Below are 19,136 nucleotides of genomic sequence, written 5' to 3'. Positions count from 1 at the left end.
GTTAATGTAAGTACTCACTAGAAACTGCACAGCCACTAAATAACCCCTTCGTTATTTTGCACTTGGTAAAAATGATCTGTAAGGCAATGAAATTAACTTCTTCATGTCATAAAGTCAATTAAAATAGCTGAAACACTGTAAAAAATAGCTTACATTATACAGAAAATTTGCAGCCATTTTGAACGTAACCTTTCAGCTGCAGTAATATTAATGACTAGTTTAAATGACCGTCATTGGTTGAACATGGTAAGGATGCACGGGATTAAGAGTTCTTTCTCTAATAGTTAGTATTCATATAAGCAAACATTTCACAGACAAAGATCAAAAGAGAACTCCATACATATCTCTTCAGTATTTCCTCTCGCTCCTTTGGGTCCTCCAAGGAGTTGACAGAGAGATCAGAGATGGTGACTGCCGCTGAGGCTGTCAGAGTGACCAGCAACACCAGGCATCCTTCTCCCTCCTCCAGTGGCAACTCCAGTTTGTGAGTCTGTTCTTTACTTAGGGTTGACAGGTCAACCTGGCACCTAGAAACACATTTTTCATCAGTATATGGTTTTCATCTCATTAAACAATAGTATATTGGCTTACTTGCATTCAGCTGCACAAACAACAACAATAGCAACAATAACAAAAACTGCAAATCAGTAGGAACTCCTTCTCAGCTTCTCAGAGGATTTCTCTTCATTTTCAGACCGTAGTGTTTGCCTTTTTTTTAAAGCTATAGCTTGTTATGAGTATGAACATCAAATATACTAAAAAGAACATGTAGACACTAGAAACAAGGTTATCTAAAATGCATTACTTGAGCCCAGACAAAGAGAATTTAAAAAAATTCACATTCAGACACAGATTGTACTTTTTAATTATGATTCCTGTATAAACATAACATGCAAATTTTAGTACGAATATTTTTGATACCACTCAATAGTAAATTTTACAATAGTAAAAATTGCTTCTAACACAAATAAAAATAATAAAAAATAAAAAGATCCATGTGGGGACTTAATTGTGATGGAGTCAACATGACTGAACACAAAAAGCAGGACTAGAGCACCACCCAAAAGGCTCAACTCCTTTGCAGTAAGCTGTGCATGGGTCAGGGTCAGAGCTTCATGCAAGCATCCAGGATAAAATCTGATGCCACAAGCCCTTTATAGTAAGATGTCTCATGTTGTAATGAGCAAGGACTGCTTATAACTTCACAAACAATGTCTGAAGACAATCCTCTGTGCTTGATCCCTCTCTGAATAACCCTGGCTGCACAGGTTGTACCATGCACTGAATTAATGAAGAATGGCTCCATATGCGCCAGCCAGCAGCATAGGAGTTTTTGAAATATCTTCAGAAATAAGATATAGAACTATTAAAGTAAAAATGTTGTTCTTGCTAACAAGGAGCTGACCAAAAACTGTTTATTTAAAACAGTACTGTAAACACTTTGTGAGTACCTTTAGAAGTATTAATATTTTTATGTCCACACTTCATAAGTTTCAACTTTTTGAGATTGCGACTCTGAACGTGCCTAGAAATTCAATGCTTGTGCCACACATAATGCCATCCTGCCCTGTGTTGTCTGTGACTGCGCGCACTCTTTTGGTCCTGGCCTGGTTTTAGGTCAGTGCCGCAGGAGGCAATGCAACCCCCTGTAAGGTAATTTCTGTGAAAAAGCACTGCTAGGAATATTTCTACCTCAAGTATCTTCTGTAAGGTTTTGCCAATTCACTACTCTGAATAAAAACAAAACCAATATTTAAGTAAAGTTTATGAATTCATTCTATATTTAGTTAACCAACTGCATACTTTACTTGTAACAGTGATTATGCAATGTGACAAATACATGCTCTATATGCCACTCTCACTAAACTAATCATCTAGCAAACTCTTTCCATAAAATGTCAATTGATTTTGAAGAGAAAGTTAACGTGGTGACCACAGGGCCAATAAACTGAAAAAAAAGGCAGCAGACATGAATAAATAGGCATTTATGGACAGGAAATAGCCAATTATCCGAATAAATTCATCCTTATAAAACAGGCACTATACTACTGCAGGCAGATTAGATTTGCTGAAGAAAATTTTATTAAAAAAAAAAATAAAAAAAAAAACATTTACTTCTTTTATGTTGCTGTCAAAATTAAACTACTATACAGCTCAAGTAGTAATAAAGTTTAATTATTTTACAATGAGAAAATTTGAAATTGACAGTGAGTTTAGTGGTTTCCTTTCCTTCATATATTCTACTTGCATATTCTTTATATATTATGTTTATGAGGGTGGATAGTGATAGAAAAAGGGGAAATGGTTTTAAAACAAAGACTGGAGATACTAGGAGGAAGTTTTTCACACAGAGGGTGGTGACACACTGGAACAGGTTGCCCAAGGAGGCTTTGGATGCCCCATCCCTGGAGGCATTCAAGGCCAGGCTGGATGTGGCTCTGGGCAGTCTGGTCTGGTGGTTGGTGACCCTGCACATAGCAGGGGGTTGAAACTAGATGATCATTGTGGTCCTTTTCAACCCAGGCCATTCTATGATTCTATGATTTTGAACTCTCTGGAAGATAAGGAGTTAGAAATGAAATTAACAAGACTAGCAAGATACTAAAAGTGCTGCAGTCAGTGCAGATTCACAATCCAAGTTTCATACCCATACACAGGCAATTAGACTTCTCTTCTGGCTGCAGTGAAGGTTGCAATGCTCTCCTTAAGATAATGAATAACTCTGAATGCTTGATTATGTTAAAATAGGTTAAGACAACTCTGGTACTAAATAATATCACAGAATTGCAAGATCATTAAGATTGGAAAAGACCACAGAGATCACAGAGTCCAACCACCAACCCAACTCCACCATTCCCACCCACCATGTCCCTCAGTGCCACATCCACGCGGTTCTTAATCAGCTCCAGGGACAGTGATTCCACCACCACACTGGGCAGCTTGTTTCAATGTGTTATCACTTTTTCAGAGGAGAAGTATTTCCTGATATCCAACCTGAGCCTACACGGTGCAACTTAAGACCATTCCTTCTAGTTTATTTCAAAGCAAATATCTCTCAGAAAAGTCTCTGCAACAATATTGCAGCCCTAATCAATCATTATTGGAAGAACCACTTTAGACTCCACTAAGGTCAGTAAAATCATCAGAAAGTCATTACAATACAAGTAATGCAGAAATAATCCTCTCACTCAAAAACAGAAAACAAAAACGATGCCCACTTGAAGCAAAAAGACACAAATCACATGGATTATAGAATTGCATTAATGTAAAATTACAGTGCTTATGTCAGAGTTACAAGCTTCAAGGTCTCAGGAAGTTACAGCACTCTTTGCAACATTACAGTACCTGCTATTCTTTGTTTAGGTTAAAATAAGCTGACAATTCAATTCTACCTGTGTGATTTTCCTACAGGTATAAAAATAGTCTGAATTGCACCATATCTATGAGAGATTAACTACAAAATGTGTCTCTGTTGTCTTTTTGACACATCCCCCTCCATGAATCAGTTTGTTATTTTCTAAAAGCATAGAAAGGGGTTGGAAGTGACATGGAAATTTTTATAGTGAAATCCCTTATCATTTTACATGAAGAATATCCTCAGAATACTCTTCAGATTATTTCATAAAAATCAAAGATTATTTCATTATAGAATGCCACCACTGTGCTTTATAAGAATCTTGGTAAAAAGCACCAACATCTTTACTAAGTCAGGTGAAAGTGTATTTCTCATCCTGTTACACATCCCCTCCTTTAGGAAAGGGGAAAACCCTGCAGGAGATGCAGCTGGCTTGCACCTCACTCAGAGAAGATGCTGAAGCTTGAGGAGCATTGCCAAGGCAACTGCATCAGCAGCATGCTCTTCAATTCAAAGACAAAACATTCAATATACAATTACACTGTACAAACAATTGTGATTCTTTCCATTAGTAGCTTTTTCCTAGAAAACAAACAATCAACTATGCTTGTTTTATACCAAGTTTTTCTGAAAAACAAACAAACAAACAAACAAACTTCTCTTAGTTTTTCCTTTTCTTTGCATGAAAGCAAAACAGAAAAGAAAGCCTGTTCATTAAGGCATTATCTAAGCTCTAAACCTATTCTGGAATAACTTTCACTAAAATCAGTAGTAAAATCTGCCAAATCTTTTTTCTATCAAATTTTCCTACAAACAAAGTGAAAAAACAAACAAACAAACAAAAAAACAACAGTGAATTCTGAATACTTCAATTTCTTATCACACTATTGTTTATATATTGCTGATGAGAGGAAAAGTTCAGCTTTGGTGAAGTAATGAGTATGATAATCTATGGCAAAAATAGCCATTAATTCCACAGACAGATTTTCAAACATGGCTTGAAAAATGGTATATCACCTTCAGTGAATGTTAGCTTTTAGGATAGTCTGACTATTTTCATTACTCTTCTACTCCATGTTATGAAGTCACTGCACACCTGCGACTAGGCTTGAAGTGATGGGCAGGGACAATGGAACAATGGCCCTGGCTAGATGACATGTCCAGGATGAGAAATGGAGATATATCCTCCCACACCATGCCAGTGAACACTAACAAGCAACACCTGGATCTGGATTTTCAGGTCTGGAGACAAGTGAAGGGAGAAAAAGTCATGTGAGTATGTCAAGTTCATGCACCAAGTACGATAGGGAAGTAGCTGCAAAAACATGGTGCAGTTCCCACAGAAGATACAAGGGGAATCCAAACTTCCTCTGAAAATGTCTTCAGTGTGTTAATTACCCAAACTGCTAGGAATAAGGATTTCTGATTTATTTTTAATTTGAATATATCTGGCCTTTGGTTCTTTTTATGCCTTTCTCTACTAGGCTAAAAAAGCCGTTGGTACCCCTTATTTTCTTCTAGTGAAATTACTCACATACCACAAGCATGTATCTTCTTGATCTTCCTTTTGATATGCTAAACACCTCCAGCTCCCTATGTATTTCCTTGGATCACGTCTCCTACAGCCCTCAAATGACTTTTTGTAACTTTTCTGATCCAGTGAATTTCTCCTGCATCCTTTTTAAAGTATGGAAACCAGAGCTATGTGTAGTATTTTATTATCAGCAGGTCTGAGAGACAAAAATCGCCTCCCCTCTCTAGTTCTAACAGAACCTGGAATGTAAGACCGCTTTGGCACCCTGGTGAAATATCCTTGCTAATGAATGAGATACAAAGGTAGCGACATGACATAGAAGGCCTCTTAAAAGCCAGGTGGCCAGGCAAGGGAGAGGCAGCAGATAGCGAGATCATTTTCTCACATGACAAAATAAAGCATAAAAGAGGAATTGGCACAATCCTAAGTGATAGGGACAGAAAAGCACCACTTGGCTACAACCCAGGTAACTTAATTATCGTCATGACTTGTTCAGAAAGACAGCCTTTTAACTCCACTGTGATCCAGGTCTATGCTGCTCCAAAGGACGCCCAGGAGAGGAAACTGTGCAATTCTGCAATTAGAACTGAGCTGGACGTACATCAGAAGAAGTGAGGCATGAACTGCTACAATTTGTGAGACTTCGTAGCCTTTATGTGCTGAGTAAAATGTTCCAGCAAAACCAGGAAACAAATGGAAAGCGGAAATTCTGCAAGGCATGACAGAAAATGATATGGCTCAAACAGACAGGACTGCAGTTACGTGAAGTTCTTGGAAGAAAAAGAGAGTGTCATTTTTAAGCAGAGAGATAATGAGAAAGAAATGAAATTACAGACCCCACGTGGTTCTTGTGATAGGTGGTGAAGAGAGGAGACAATCTGAAAACCAGCAAAGTTCCCCAAGGCATTGGAGTGGTGGCTCAGCTAAATGGGACAGTGACAGGAAGTGTGACAGCAGCTGAGGAGCAGCTGTAAGGGCATTCGGGAGCCAAGCAGCAAAACACAAGAAGCAGAAAAGAGCCTTGCAGCATGTGGTAAGTCTGTCTGGATAATGGAAGCATGAGAGCTGCGTGAAATATGGAGCAGCCTCACTGGCCAGTTAGCCAGACCTGAATGCAGACAATTGTGTATGCTTAGCTGGAAGAAATACGGTCCATGCCACAAAATCCTGCTGATGGATTTTGAAATGACAGCTCAACATTTTTTAAGCATAACTCCTTGCCACAACACTTCAGATTTATGTCTGAAGTTGTGTAGACAACAGAAAGGACTTGCAGATGTTTTATTATGCGATACTTCCTATATCATCTTTGCAGCACAGTTATATGCTATAGACATGCAATGTAAGGGCTATCATCATGTAGTTTCTTTATCTCAAAATTAAAACTTTCCTTTGCTAAACAATCTTTTGCTTTGAGAAACACTTTTTTTCCTACCTGGTTCTCACTACATGAGGTAATCCAAATAACTCTGCAAAATCTTTCATATGATAACAATCCGTATCTTCCAGAAAACCTCACAAACCTGTATCTACACCACTAATTGTTCTTTTCATTTATTACCATGGTCACAGATCTCAGTAGCCATTAAAGTTATCATTCTCCCTTTCTCTTATTTCCTGGCAGAGTAATTTCCATATGCAGGACATACAAGACAGAAGAAGGATGTATTAATCCAGTGTGCATGCAGCGTTCTCTGTCTCAATTACTACTGAATTTGGAGAAGTATACAGGAACACTTCTCAATAAATTTGTGAATAATATGTTATTATAATATGTGAATAATTTGTGAATAATTTGTGAATGTATGTTAAAAGAAAGTTGCTGAAGATTTTTAAGACAAAGATAATCCTTTCTTGCTTTTTAAAAGAACAGCAATGCCTTAGCATTATTAGGTGCAAAGACCAAATTTTAAGATGTGCTATTTACACCCAGCTCTCTTTGAAAATGATCAGAAATGGAGATGGACAAGCACATCTCAGGATTTGTCAAGGGCAGGCCTGTCAGAAGCATTTTTAGATGTTAATGCTTTTGGCAATACGTTCTTACACAGAGAAAAGCATTTTCAATGATGTAACTTTAATCATCGTGTATAATACACATAGGCCATTGACTGTACGCTTGTCCGTGTTTACACAGAACTGCTGTGTAATTCACACATATGCACAACTCAAAACTCAAATTACAATAAACTATTAAATAATAAATTTAAACTTTGAAAATATCTTTCCAGAACTACTGCAACATGCAGAAATTTTCAAACCACTATGAAAAGAAAAATCAAAATTTATATATAATACAGTACCATCATATTAACATACCAACAAATCCAAGAAAAAAAAGAACAACCAACTTTTTCTTTCCAGAGAATTCTGTCAAACGTACGCTTAGTGTCCATCCCTTAACTATATATGCATGCAGAAATATCAGTTCAGCTGATACACTATTCAGTTCTCTGCTTACAATGTTCGGGATCCTGTAGTGAAATTATGTAAGTTTGGGTAGAAAAATAATACTGAAAAAGGCATAAATATTTTATATAAAAATCCCACTTCAGTTTAGAGCTGTGAGTAGTATATCAGTGTGTCTTCAGATTAATAATGCAGCAGTATGGCTCTCATTGTGCTTCCTTTCATGTGCACCCAAAAAACCCTCTACTGCTTCACTACTATGAAAAAATTAAAACATAACTGATTAGCTGTTTAAAAAAATAAAACCAAAGTACTTAATTTTCAGTATTTTACCTTTAACATCCATTTTAAGAGGAAGAAATTAAATATTGTATAGTGTGTGCACATTTGCACAAATACAAAAGTCTGAATTTTAATAACAATGTTCAGAGACATTATGGGATGTTTCACTTTTTGACAGGAATATTTAATACATAGCTTTAATGAGTTTAAAATACAGAAGGTCTTCTGCTGTTCTTCATTGGCATCGCATTTGATAAAACATAGTAACAACTACAGAAAATAGATTTAGATGAAGTCCGCAGATATTTCCTAACATAAGATAGGAGTAAAACTCAATGTCATTGTAAAGATAAACATGCATTTTTCATACAAATAAATAATGCTATAAATTCTGCTGTACTGGGATGCAAATAACTTCAGCTGGAAAAACTGCATGACATGGGATTTACTTATCCTGCACGTTCACAGAAACAACTTGTTCTCTGACAGCACTCATTCTTGGCAATTTATTGCAGCTGTCAGCAGCCAATTTGTTCAGATTACTGCTCTGCATAAAGGTGTAACAATCATGAGGATTTATTAGCTGATTATCGTAAAGGTGACAGTCAGGATCGCCTTCAAAAATGCAGATGATAAGGAATTTTAATAATTACACAAAGATTAATATCATTTCACCTCCGTTTTGATCTTGGAATTATCTACATAAAATTATTGCAGTATGTGTTTTTAATCACAGTAGTGTATTGACTCAATATGGTAATGATTTACTCACTGAAAAAACATGAATATTAAATGTATTCATACTGAACAATATCCACATATACATTTGTGTTTCTACCTATCAGATGAAATAATGACTAATACTGTAAGTTCTCACAGAATCATAGAATCACAGAATTGCCCAGGTTGGAAAAGACCTTAAAGATCATTGAGCCCAACCATGACCTAACCATACTACCCTAACTAACAACCCGCCACTAAAACATGACCCTGAGCACCACATCCAAACGGTTTTTAAACACATCCAGTGGTGGTGACTCAACCACCTCCCTGGGGAGCCCATTCCAGTGCTTAACAACCCTTTCTGTAAAGAAGTGTTTCCTGATATCCAACCTAAACCTACCCTGGCGCAATTTAAGGCCATTTCCCCTCGCCCTGTCACCTGTCACCAGTGAGAAGAGACCAGGATGACTTCCCTAGGAATGGAGTTTACCACACCATTCCTGACACAAGCCAGGATGCCATTGATCTTCTTGGCCACTTGGGCACATTGCTGGCTCATATTCAGCCGACTGTCCATCAGTACAGCAAGGTCCCTTTCTGTCAGGCAGCTTTCCAGCCACTCCTCTCCAAGCCTGTAGGGTTGCCTGGGGTTGTTATGACTCATGTTCACTGGAATGTAAAAAAGTTGCCTTAATGATTTCAAGGACTGATATTTTCTGAACCAAAACATCTTTAGACCTTATGTCACTTGTTCTTAATTTTTTTGTTAAAATATTCTTCTGAAGAACACCAGAATTTGATCTGTAACTTCTTATGGTGTGAAACTTAACTATGGTTATGGTATGGCATCATACGAATCAGCAGGTGAACACAAATATAATCTTCTCCAAGTTTTTGTATGAGATCTTTTAGGAGGCTTTTGAATCCTAAAATAAACACTGAAATGGTTCTCAGACTTCTTTTGGGAGAGGTATTCTTAGATGGAAGTTCACAATGCTCTACTTTTTTTATACTCATGGGGACTGAGTATAAAAATTGCAACTCAGGTGTATTTGACGAACACATAATGCTCAAAATTAAGAATGGAAATAAAGCAATCAACATCTCATTTCAAGAACCACCACACTGAACTTGTCTGGGTACCAAAATGAAGATGGAACTTTATGTTAGTTCTGTGACAGGTATATCTTTCTCCTCTGCATTAGGATGCCATACTGTTGCTATCACACTCTTAATACTTTCCTCTTTCTTAGAAGACAACCCCTGCCACTACTGTTCTCCTTCTCTCACACAGCCCCAAAGCCAATATCTCACTTCCATGTCTTTAGCCTTCTCTAATATCTTTTCTCCATCTTCATGCCCTCAAAAAGATAGCAATTCCCAGCTCTCAAAGGCTGAGCACACATGCCATCTGCACTTTGTCACATCCTTACTTCCTCCTGGCTCTTCACCACATTACAAGGCTCTCAGAAGTTTGTGTTCTTGATTTAATTTTTTTCTTTTTTTTTTTTTTTAATTTCATTGAGGTGCAACTGAGACAAAATATATGCCAGGAGAAATTATGACATAAATTATAGACATGAATAAAACAGCGAATTTAGCAGAGGACGAGTAAGTCAATTCAAGGACACTTCAGTACCCGTTTCTGCAAGGCACATTGTGCTTGTCCTGTAACCCTCTAACCAGGAACCCTGTCTTGCAGAAGCCTGGTAAACATGGTAGCTCCCACACTGTCACTCAACCCTAGAGCACAACAGAGTTCAGCACCTCTGGTGGCCCATGAGCCAGCCAGCACAAGCTTGGATGGGAGATTATGAGAGTGCTGCCATGAGAAGCTCATCCACACCAAGATGCTGAGGGAACAGGGATGCTCGTGTTTTCCATCCCCACAGTCAGTTTATTCTGGAAACTAAGCTAGTTTTTGGGACACTCCATAGCAAAGCAGCTCACCATTTTGCACCTTCCAGTACTGCTCCTAAACAACCTTTTTCAGACTGTTTTCTCAACTCTCTGGTTTGCCATTTCTTTCAATACGTAACATCTCTTTCAACAACTACAGCTTCTCTGTAAACACAGTTAGGTCAGATGGGAATTTCTCAAGACAAAATAGTTTTTACTCTCATTTAATAAAATTATTTCTATGTAATACAGTAGCTACTACTTGCACATTATTCAAGAAGGTAGGAAGATTATAACAAGATGAAAAAGATTATTCTCCATCACTGAGCTTACGCTAGAACACTACCCTTTTATTTCCTTCCTACGTGTTTCCTGGACACTGAGTTAAAACATTTAGTTTATTTTATGTGCCTTAAAAAAGCCATGGAACTTCACTCACGTGCTTTATAAAATTAATACGTATTTATCATAGTATATGCAGAGAACAAGTCCTCAACTTTCAGAAACAGCCTCAAAATGAGAAACTGGGTAGAGAGGTCCCTGGAAAGTAGAACTGTCAAGTGTCAGTGATTTTCATGCACAGTGACTCGAAAAGAGAATTAGGGAGGGTGAGTATTAAGACCTATCTTTGTGTTCAGATTGAGCTTGACAAATGACAAAATTTTTCATGGAAATCTTCATGGAGAGTAATGTGTTTGCAAGTTGCATTATCCAGAGATGTAGTACCACCTGAAGGTGAAATGAGAGAAGTGTCTGAAAGGACAAAGTGAAGAGGGATTATAAGTACACTGGTAGCCAAAAATGTCAAAAAAATCAAGAGCAGAGAGATTTTGGTAGAAATACCATGGATTTTGTTAATGTCAGTTCAATACTGCAGAAACACCAAAGGAGAGCTTTATCAGAGGAAGGATTTTTTGGTATTTATGCTATATAAAAAGTACATATCTAGGCAAATGAAAAATAAAAAACAAGATAAAAAAAAAGTAAAGAAAAATTAAATGCTCTGAGCATTTTTCATCAAGGGAAGATTTCCCATACTATCACATTTCCTGTACTTTAATAAAATGTAGAAATTACTTGATGCTTACTACTGGACAGTCTTCAGTTACTAAAAAGAAATACACTCAAATTTAAAATAGTTCAAAATTTTTACGAGTCTGAAGAGCTATCTACATAGCAGTGTGCTTTAAGTTACAAATGTTCCTTATACTTCCCTAATTTCCCTACTGAATTCTTATTTAGATACTGGAACAAAAAATGTATCTATTTTATGACATTCTCTTCAAAATACTTAAAATATACTATTTTAATCACAGCAATAATAATAATTTAAGTATTGCTTTGCTGATAGTGTTCTGAAATCATACATCAGAACTCCAAAACTTGCCATGTTTTGGATAACAAAGTTAAAGCTAAGCAGAAAACAGAAATGATTTCTCAAGGTTTACCACATACTGAAATATGCCTAATTGATTACATTACTTCAGAAAAATAGCCACTGCTGACATATGTGCTGACTGAAGTACAAAAAAACCTTCAAATATACATGAACTTCAAATATAAACATATCATCTCATCCACAGTTTTATGGTATAAAATAAAATTCCACCATGTATACTTTGACAAGTGCTTTTGTCCAATATTAAGGCTGTTTGTCTGCCAAAGACCGCATCTTTTCTGACTTCCAATTATTTATGGTAGAATTAAACACACAATATCATCTGACTGATCCAAATAAACCTAAATAGATGCAAAAGAAGAAAAAGGTTTGTAGAAACATAAACACATCTGTAGGATTTCCATTTCTCATTTAAACATCCCCTAAAAGCAATCCTATTAGTTGGTAGTATCAGTTTCCCAATGAAAGCACCTATAACCAGTGTTCTAAAAATCAAAGTAGACAATTGTGAGACAGAAGACTGACAATTCTTTTTATTGAGAAAGTAAGGATATCTACTACAATATGACATAAATACTTATCTGAGCTTTCAAAGTAGCACTGACTGTACAGCATCTATAAGACAGATTTTTTCCCTCATTAGATAACAGCTAATGCCACTGTTATAAAGTATTAGTATATATCATTTTCTAACACCGTAAAAACAAGCAAAGTGACACAAATTTCTTGAAGTGCATGTAGCCCAAGAAGACTCTAATTTCATTCACCAAGTAGATTAAAACAATAAGAACAACATTTTGATGTCATGTGTGTATTACAAGTCATGAGAATTATTTCTCCTTCAAGCCATACCTTGTAATATGGAACCTGCCGCATCTTGATTAGACTTCCAGTCATGGGATTCTTATTTTGGAAAACCTATGCCTATCAATTGGTAAAAGCTGCCACCTACTGGTCAATAGAAATTATTTTACACCATCAAAGTAACGAATAAAATAAATGCAGCAAACTGTACTCATACTTTGTAAAAAATCCTCTGCCACCTTTAAAAAAAAAATAAAAAAAAAGGCAAGAACAAATGGTCATAAGAAACAGTTTCATCGCCAAGGCTCATTTTAATCATCTGTTCTCACCCCCAGAGAACTAGAAGGCTATAACTGTACAAACCTGCCAATAAAATCATCCTTTTTGCCAGCATCTTTGTCCCACACGGTAATATCAATAATTCCACCTCGTTCTTCATAGAGATGAAAGTCAAACTGCTCTCTCCACTGAGGATTCAAAGTTTTTGGCATAATCTGAAAAGAGCACAAAAAGAAAGTCATACTACATTGTGCAGGCATACTGTTTTTTAAATTCTAAATTTGATATTTAGACTCTGTCCTTAAAGTTTTTTTGCAGTATAATAATCTTAAGGAGTGAGAATTTTAAACACAGTAATTAAAAAAAAACTATTGGTCAGCTCTATCATGCTTATGTGACACATCAGCAACCTCCAAAATCTTTCAGCCTGTCACCTTCAAAAGCATCCAGAACAAAGGGCTTACCCTGGGAATGGAACCATTTTTCTGTAGAATAATCATGCCCTACCTTGAGTGACAGTTAGCTACAAAGTGTCTCAGCCTAAAGGAAAACAAAGCACCTGGAATGACAAGTAGATGGTTACTGAAAAGACTTAAACAGAAACAATTTGATGATCTCCTTCTTCCCCAGCTTCAGAAACACTTGGAGAAAAATGGTACCATTATATCTTATGGAAGAATAATCTTTTACTTTAATTTTAAGAAACAAGAATTGGAGAAAAAAAACTGACAGAAGTCTGCAGGTTACTCCCCTTCCTCTGCAGCTAATATAAAAATAATTTTCTGAATCGTTTTCGGTCCAACTACTCTCAAAAATCATACCTGACTTCAATGGATTTCAGTCTATGTACTTGTAAACATGCTCTGCAGTACACAAAGCTTGCAGTTTTTATAACCAAAATGCAAAAGCAGTTGTCACATCCATCCTAAGCAAAAATGGAAGCTGCTGAGTACCTTGTTTATGAAGATATCACTCTTTTCTATGTTGATGAAACTGCCTTGAAAAAAATTAAACATTAATAAAGATTAAGAGATAATGGTCCTATTAAAATATTAAAGTCCTAAAAGCCTGAGACTCGATCTCTCAATTTTGTTTTGTACATGAGAAGACACATGAGATTAAAAAAAAACAAAACAAAACAAAAACCCACATTTTTTCAAACTGAATAACTATCACAAAATTGAGTGACAACAGTGGTGGAAAAGTAGGTAAATATGTACTCTGGAGGTACAGGAAATAAAAACATTGAATTCCAGCTAACTGACTTTTCAGGCATTTGATAGGAACTTCCTGCTACATAAGGGTCCTGATGCCATTTCATAGGTGCAATCTCAGTACTATGCACTGTAAATTGCTTATCACAAAGAATTTTAAAAAGTGGATGAAATGGTCAAGTACTAATAAATATGTGTGTATACATATATTGATCACATAGCACCTATGCAGGTCCAATTCATACCACAAAAAAAGGTAAAGAACAGACACTCCATCCATCGTAACACAACAAAGATACTGAAAGTTGATCAAAGGAACAAATACATTCCCAAATATTGAACATCTGTATGAAAACAACTGGCAAGCAATTGTAATGCAAAGAATTTACATTTCCTATCAGGTTTACTTTTTTACAGAAGAAAACACGTGAATTGTTTTCATAAAATAAATAAAATGCAGATAGTGTTAAATAGTATCTAGAGGATATTGAAAGTGAAGATATGCCAATTAAACCATGTGTTTTCTATTGATGCTGCTGAAACATTAATATTTCTGACATATCCTTTGCTATACATTTCTAAATATGCTTGTCATTTTGTGCCCATTAGCCAAAATCATTATAGACAATGATCATTCAATATTCACCTCTGAAAATTACCTTTCCCATATTTCAAACTGGTAAGCATATATTCTGATTTTGTTTGAGATGCTTGAGAAAGAAGTGCATTTCTTCAGTCTTTTATTTTGTTTGCCTCAAAATGAGTTACCGAAAAGAACTCATGTAAATACTTGATAGAAAACAGAATATTTTTTTCTGATTTTCAGAAACCAAATAATGACAGAGAAGCTGTCTCTAATATCCCAGGTGAATTTGAAAACAATACATGCATATATACAAACAGAACTGGACCTGACTTCCTCGATAAGCAGTTCAAATTCAGGAGACAGACTGTGATCTGAATTAGGGCTCCTGACAGAATTTTCTTACCTAAAATTTTAGGAATACCAAGATACATTTTCAAAAGCTTAATTAAACGCAGTAGTTAAGGAGCAGGAAAAAAAAGCCTTTCACACCTACTTAAAACCCCTTTTTGATTCTTGTGTGATTCTTGACAAAATGTTCAGAGTACCAATTCCCTGTTCAAGAGAAGATGGGAACTAAAAAAAAAAAAAAGCCAAATAATCTGTATGGAAAATACAGTGTGCCTCCTTACTCAATTACAGTTTTAGCAGTCTTTTTTGTTGTCCAGTATTATTTTTGTTTATAATTAAACAAAATATTTGAATAAATATTGAGGTACTCTGGCAGTTATATATGATCATGGAAAAAAAAACACAAAAGCAAAACCAAACACATCCAGGAAGAAACACAGAAAATTTCAAACATGGTCTAAGTGCAGTTTAGGTCACAGTTAAATTTACCTTGCTCTTATACTTCTGATGCCCCAGCCGGAATTTCACGTAAGGATCACTCAGCCCATTTGCATCCATCGCCTTAAGGTCACGGCCTTCAATCAAGGTAATACTGACTATTCCTCTCCATAGCTGAGATTTTCTGTGCAGATCTGAGAGACGTAAGCTCTGGGTCTGAAACTTCAGGGAAATAAAAACATAAATTTAGTTAAGACAAATCCAGAATTTTTCTCTGCATTTTAATGTTCCTCTTCATACTATCACGAATGCAAAACAACCATCTTAAGCCATTTTTAAGTTATTTGTCAGTATACAAGTAAACCACATTATGAAGAATTACTTGGAGAGTAAATGGTAACAAATGCACACATAATGGCATATGCTGCTTTTGCAGAATGCATGCTAACACTGCTTAAGGGAATTTTTGAAACAGCAATTTTGGTTTCCCTGCTTCACTTCTTCCCCTGCCAAGAGAACTAAGAACAAGTAGACATTACACATTCTCTTATATTACTTGCATATGATTGAATGAACTTGAACAAACACTACAACACACATAAAGAACAGTGAGAAAATGAAACATTCAAATACAAACTTACCATGAGAAACATGGATCAATGAAAAATGAAACAATAAAATCCTGTACCTGACAACTATCTGCAGTCTCTAAAATGATCTGGTAGTTGTGAGAATCCTTCTTCGTTTTTTTTTTTTTTTTTTTGGCTCAAAGCTTGCTTCCTGAGGTTTTTCTTGTGATAAGACTCTGAGTGACTTGTCAAGGAGGCAACTGATGGGTGCTAACTGTGTGACAATGGATTTCGCTTTGGGAACATTTGAAAGCCCCTTCTCCCAGAGCTGCTTGCTCTGTAGAAGAGCGGAAGAGAGTGCTCAGGAGTGTTCACTTGTGGAAGATCTGGCCTGTGGCCAAACCACTCCAGCTTAGTATGGGAGGCTGGGGGATGATACCATTGTATCCTGCGAAGGCAAGATACAAGTTGGTGCCTGCCTGCTTCCTCTTATCTGCTGGCAAGGCCAGAAAGATAAGAACAAAGGAGGTTCCTGCTGAGATCCCAGAGCCAGAAGCTGCCACCCCAAGGAGAACTGACTCAACCACCTTGGGTTTGAGCTGTCACTCAAAGGAGAGCTGACTCAACCACTTTGGATTTGAGCTGTCACTCCAAAGACAGCTGACTTGACCACTTTGAAGCATTGAAAAGGAGCCATCATCGCCATGGTCATCGTCGTCATCGTCAATAGAACAACAATGCCCGACGACCCACCACTACTGAGGATCAAAGACAGAACTATGAACCTCGCTGGATCCATGGTGGTGACTATGTCCCTCTTGCTGCCTATAAAGACTCCTTGCTTCTTCTTTCCTATCTTTTCTATCGCCCTCCTTCCCTTCCCCATTACCCTAATTCATAATAGTGTCCGTCCTCCCCTTCCCCATTTCCCTAATTAAGATCTGTAATAAACAGGTCAGACCAACATTTGAACCGTTGTTTCTTAATCTCATGCCAGGTATATAGATAATAAAAGAGCCTCCTCTCCCTCCTATAAATTGGAGCGAGACAGTAGTCTCAGAAACAGTATGGAAAACAATCTATTGAGGACATAGTCGTTCAAGACTTTCTTGACAATACATTGCTGATCCTCTGATTGGAAACGTGCAATTCTGGACTCTCAGCCATTAACTTTCAGGCAAAAAAAAAAGTCCACATGGACATGCACAAACCAAACGACCTAAATATTCACTGACAAATTCCTCTGTGGGAGAAGGCTGAGTGGGGAGAACTTTGCCTCCTCAGGTATGCCAAATTTGTTTTAGGGTGCATGGGAAGACACCTTTCATTCTGCTATTGTATTCATTCAAAATCCGACTGCAGAGAGACTTCTCACAAAATTGTCTTTTCTCCAAAGGCAATCAGAGAACCAGGGAGTTCATCTGTGGAGTAGCATTTAACTTAACCTGCTAGATAAAACAGCAGTGTGCCAACAGAGAGCAGAAATCCTACAAAACTTGGGGCACAAGAGGGAAACTCAGTAATCAGAAGAGTTTAACTTACAACATGAAAACATGGTAAATTATAAAACTCAGTGAATTGTATTTTAGCAAAAATACCCTTCATATGGTAGTACACAGACAACGTTTCAAAACATTTGTGTTGTAAGCAAACATAGTTTTTTTCTAATTGTTCCAATTTCTTAGAGTGTTTGGAACCAAAGGAAGACTGAATAGTAGTTATGACTCCACCCCTATTGTATAGTGATGAGATACTGTTGTGGTTAACCTGGAAGGTAGCACAGTGCCGCAGAGTCATCTGCTCACTGCCCTGCTTCCTAGTGGGATGGGGGAGAGAACTGGAAAAAGAAAAAAAAAAAAGTAGAACTTGTATGTTGAGGTAAAACTATTTACTAAGATAGAGAACAAGAGAACAAGAAAAGGATAAGAATTATGAGGAAGATATATATGTATAAATGTATATAACAAGTGACGAAGAAGGTATTGCTCACTGCCACCTGACTGATGACCAATGTACCTGAACAGTGGGAGAGTGCAAGATGAACTCCCACTTTCCTCTGAAATCCTTCTGCTTGGTGTGGTATATAATATCCTTTTGGATACTTTAAGTCAGCTGTCCTAAATCTGTTCTCTCCCAGCTCCTTGGGCCTTTTGCTGTCAATAGCCTTGGCTCTGTATAACACTGCTTAGCAGCAAGCATAAACATCGGTGGTTATCAAGATTGTTTTTCTCCTAGAATCAAAACAGCATCATACCAGATGCTCTGAAGTAAAAAGAAAAGAATCCTTCCTAGGTGAAACTAAGACAGAGATACAGATTGAAGAATCAGAAATATGAGAGAAATACACTTAAAAAGAGATTTCATACTGGGACAGAAGCAGTGACTTGGTTGAGACATTTCAGCAAAGAATATATGTTATTTTCTTTAAAACTTGAATGTCAATCCAACTGTTCCCAGAATACTATCATGGAAAATAGGCATTTAATTTTACTTATAGCTTTGGAGCTCTTTTAAAGTAAAACCTAACCACAATTATTATTAGTGAGGTCTTTACCTCACTGACAGGGTATATTTGATCTAAATTCAACAGCTTTTAAAATAATTAGTTGCATTTGAGCAGCTGCCATCATATTCCATATGAAATGAGATTACTGTTATTTTTTTTTTTTTATGATTAGTAAGGAGTATAATCAACTAATGTAATTTTCATATGAAGATCCAGCAGAGAGCATAAAATGACAGAGAGGTCAGACAGTTCACAAAAATCAGGCAGAAACCTCGAGAACAGATATGAATGTTTTGGTTCAGAAAGCCCTTTCAGGTCAGTGCCGATCACACTGCTTATGACATGCAAAGAGACCACCAGAGACCAGTAGCGTGTTGACTGATAGCAAAGCTGCAGTTCAAATTTCAATCTGCAGGAATAAAGGAAACTGACTGCTAAAAATAAACTGATATATGCTTTGCTGCTGCTTCTTAGAAGTAGGGAATTTGGACAACAGCGCTCCTCTTCTCTTCCTGGCTTTATCAGTAACACACAGGTCCATTAAAAAAGCAAACTGCAGAACGAACACATACTGAAAGTGCAGGGCTACAGCTGAATGGAGCTAAAGCTATTGAGATTTCCTGGACATGAAAGGTACATGGTGTATGATCTTTTACAACAAGAATAACTTCTTCGGTATATTTTTATGTATTTATTTATTTTTACTTCTGTGGGAGATGGAACAGCATCTGAACAGACAAATTAACCACTCTTCTATTCCTGGCAAAGTCATCCTTACCGTCAGATATTAC

The 19,136-nt window shown here is 36.8% G+C and overlaps 1 protein-coding gene across 3 annotated transcripts in view; it reads right to left on the bottom strand.

Annotated features, from left to right (window-relative positions):
• The window catches only part of MCTP1 (multiple C2 and transmembrane domain containing 1), a 269,069-nt gene that overhangs the window by 115,010 nt on the left and 134,923 nt on the right, over positions 1-19,136 (bottom strand). For all 3 annotated transcript variants that reach the window (XM_048930524.1, XM_048930525.1, XM_048930526.1), the window contains 3 exons: positions 15,322-15,492; positions 12,769-12,899; positions 341-527 (listed from right to left, as the gene is read on the bottom strand). In XM_048930524.1, coding sequence (XP_048786481.1) covers positions 341-527; positions 12,769-12,899; positions 15,322-15,492 — 489 coding nt within the window. The remainder of the gene's footprint in view (positions 1-340; positions 528-12,768; positions 12,900-15,321; positions 15,493-19,136) is intronic.

Source organism: Lagopus muta, chromosome Z (genome assembly GCF_023343835.1).
Source record: "Lagopus muta isolate bLagMut1 chromosome Z, bLagMut1 primary, whole genome shotgun sequence".
NCBI lineage: Eukaryota > Metazoa > Chordata > Aves > Galliformes > Phasianidae > Lagopus > Lagopus muta.
This window is presented reverse-complemented; position numbering and strand designations above follow the sequence as displayed.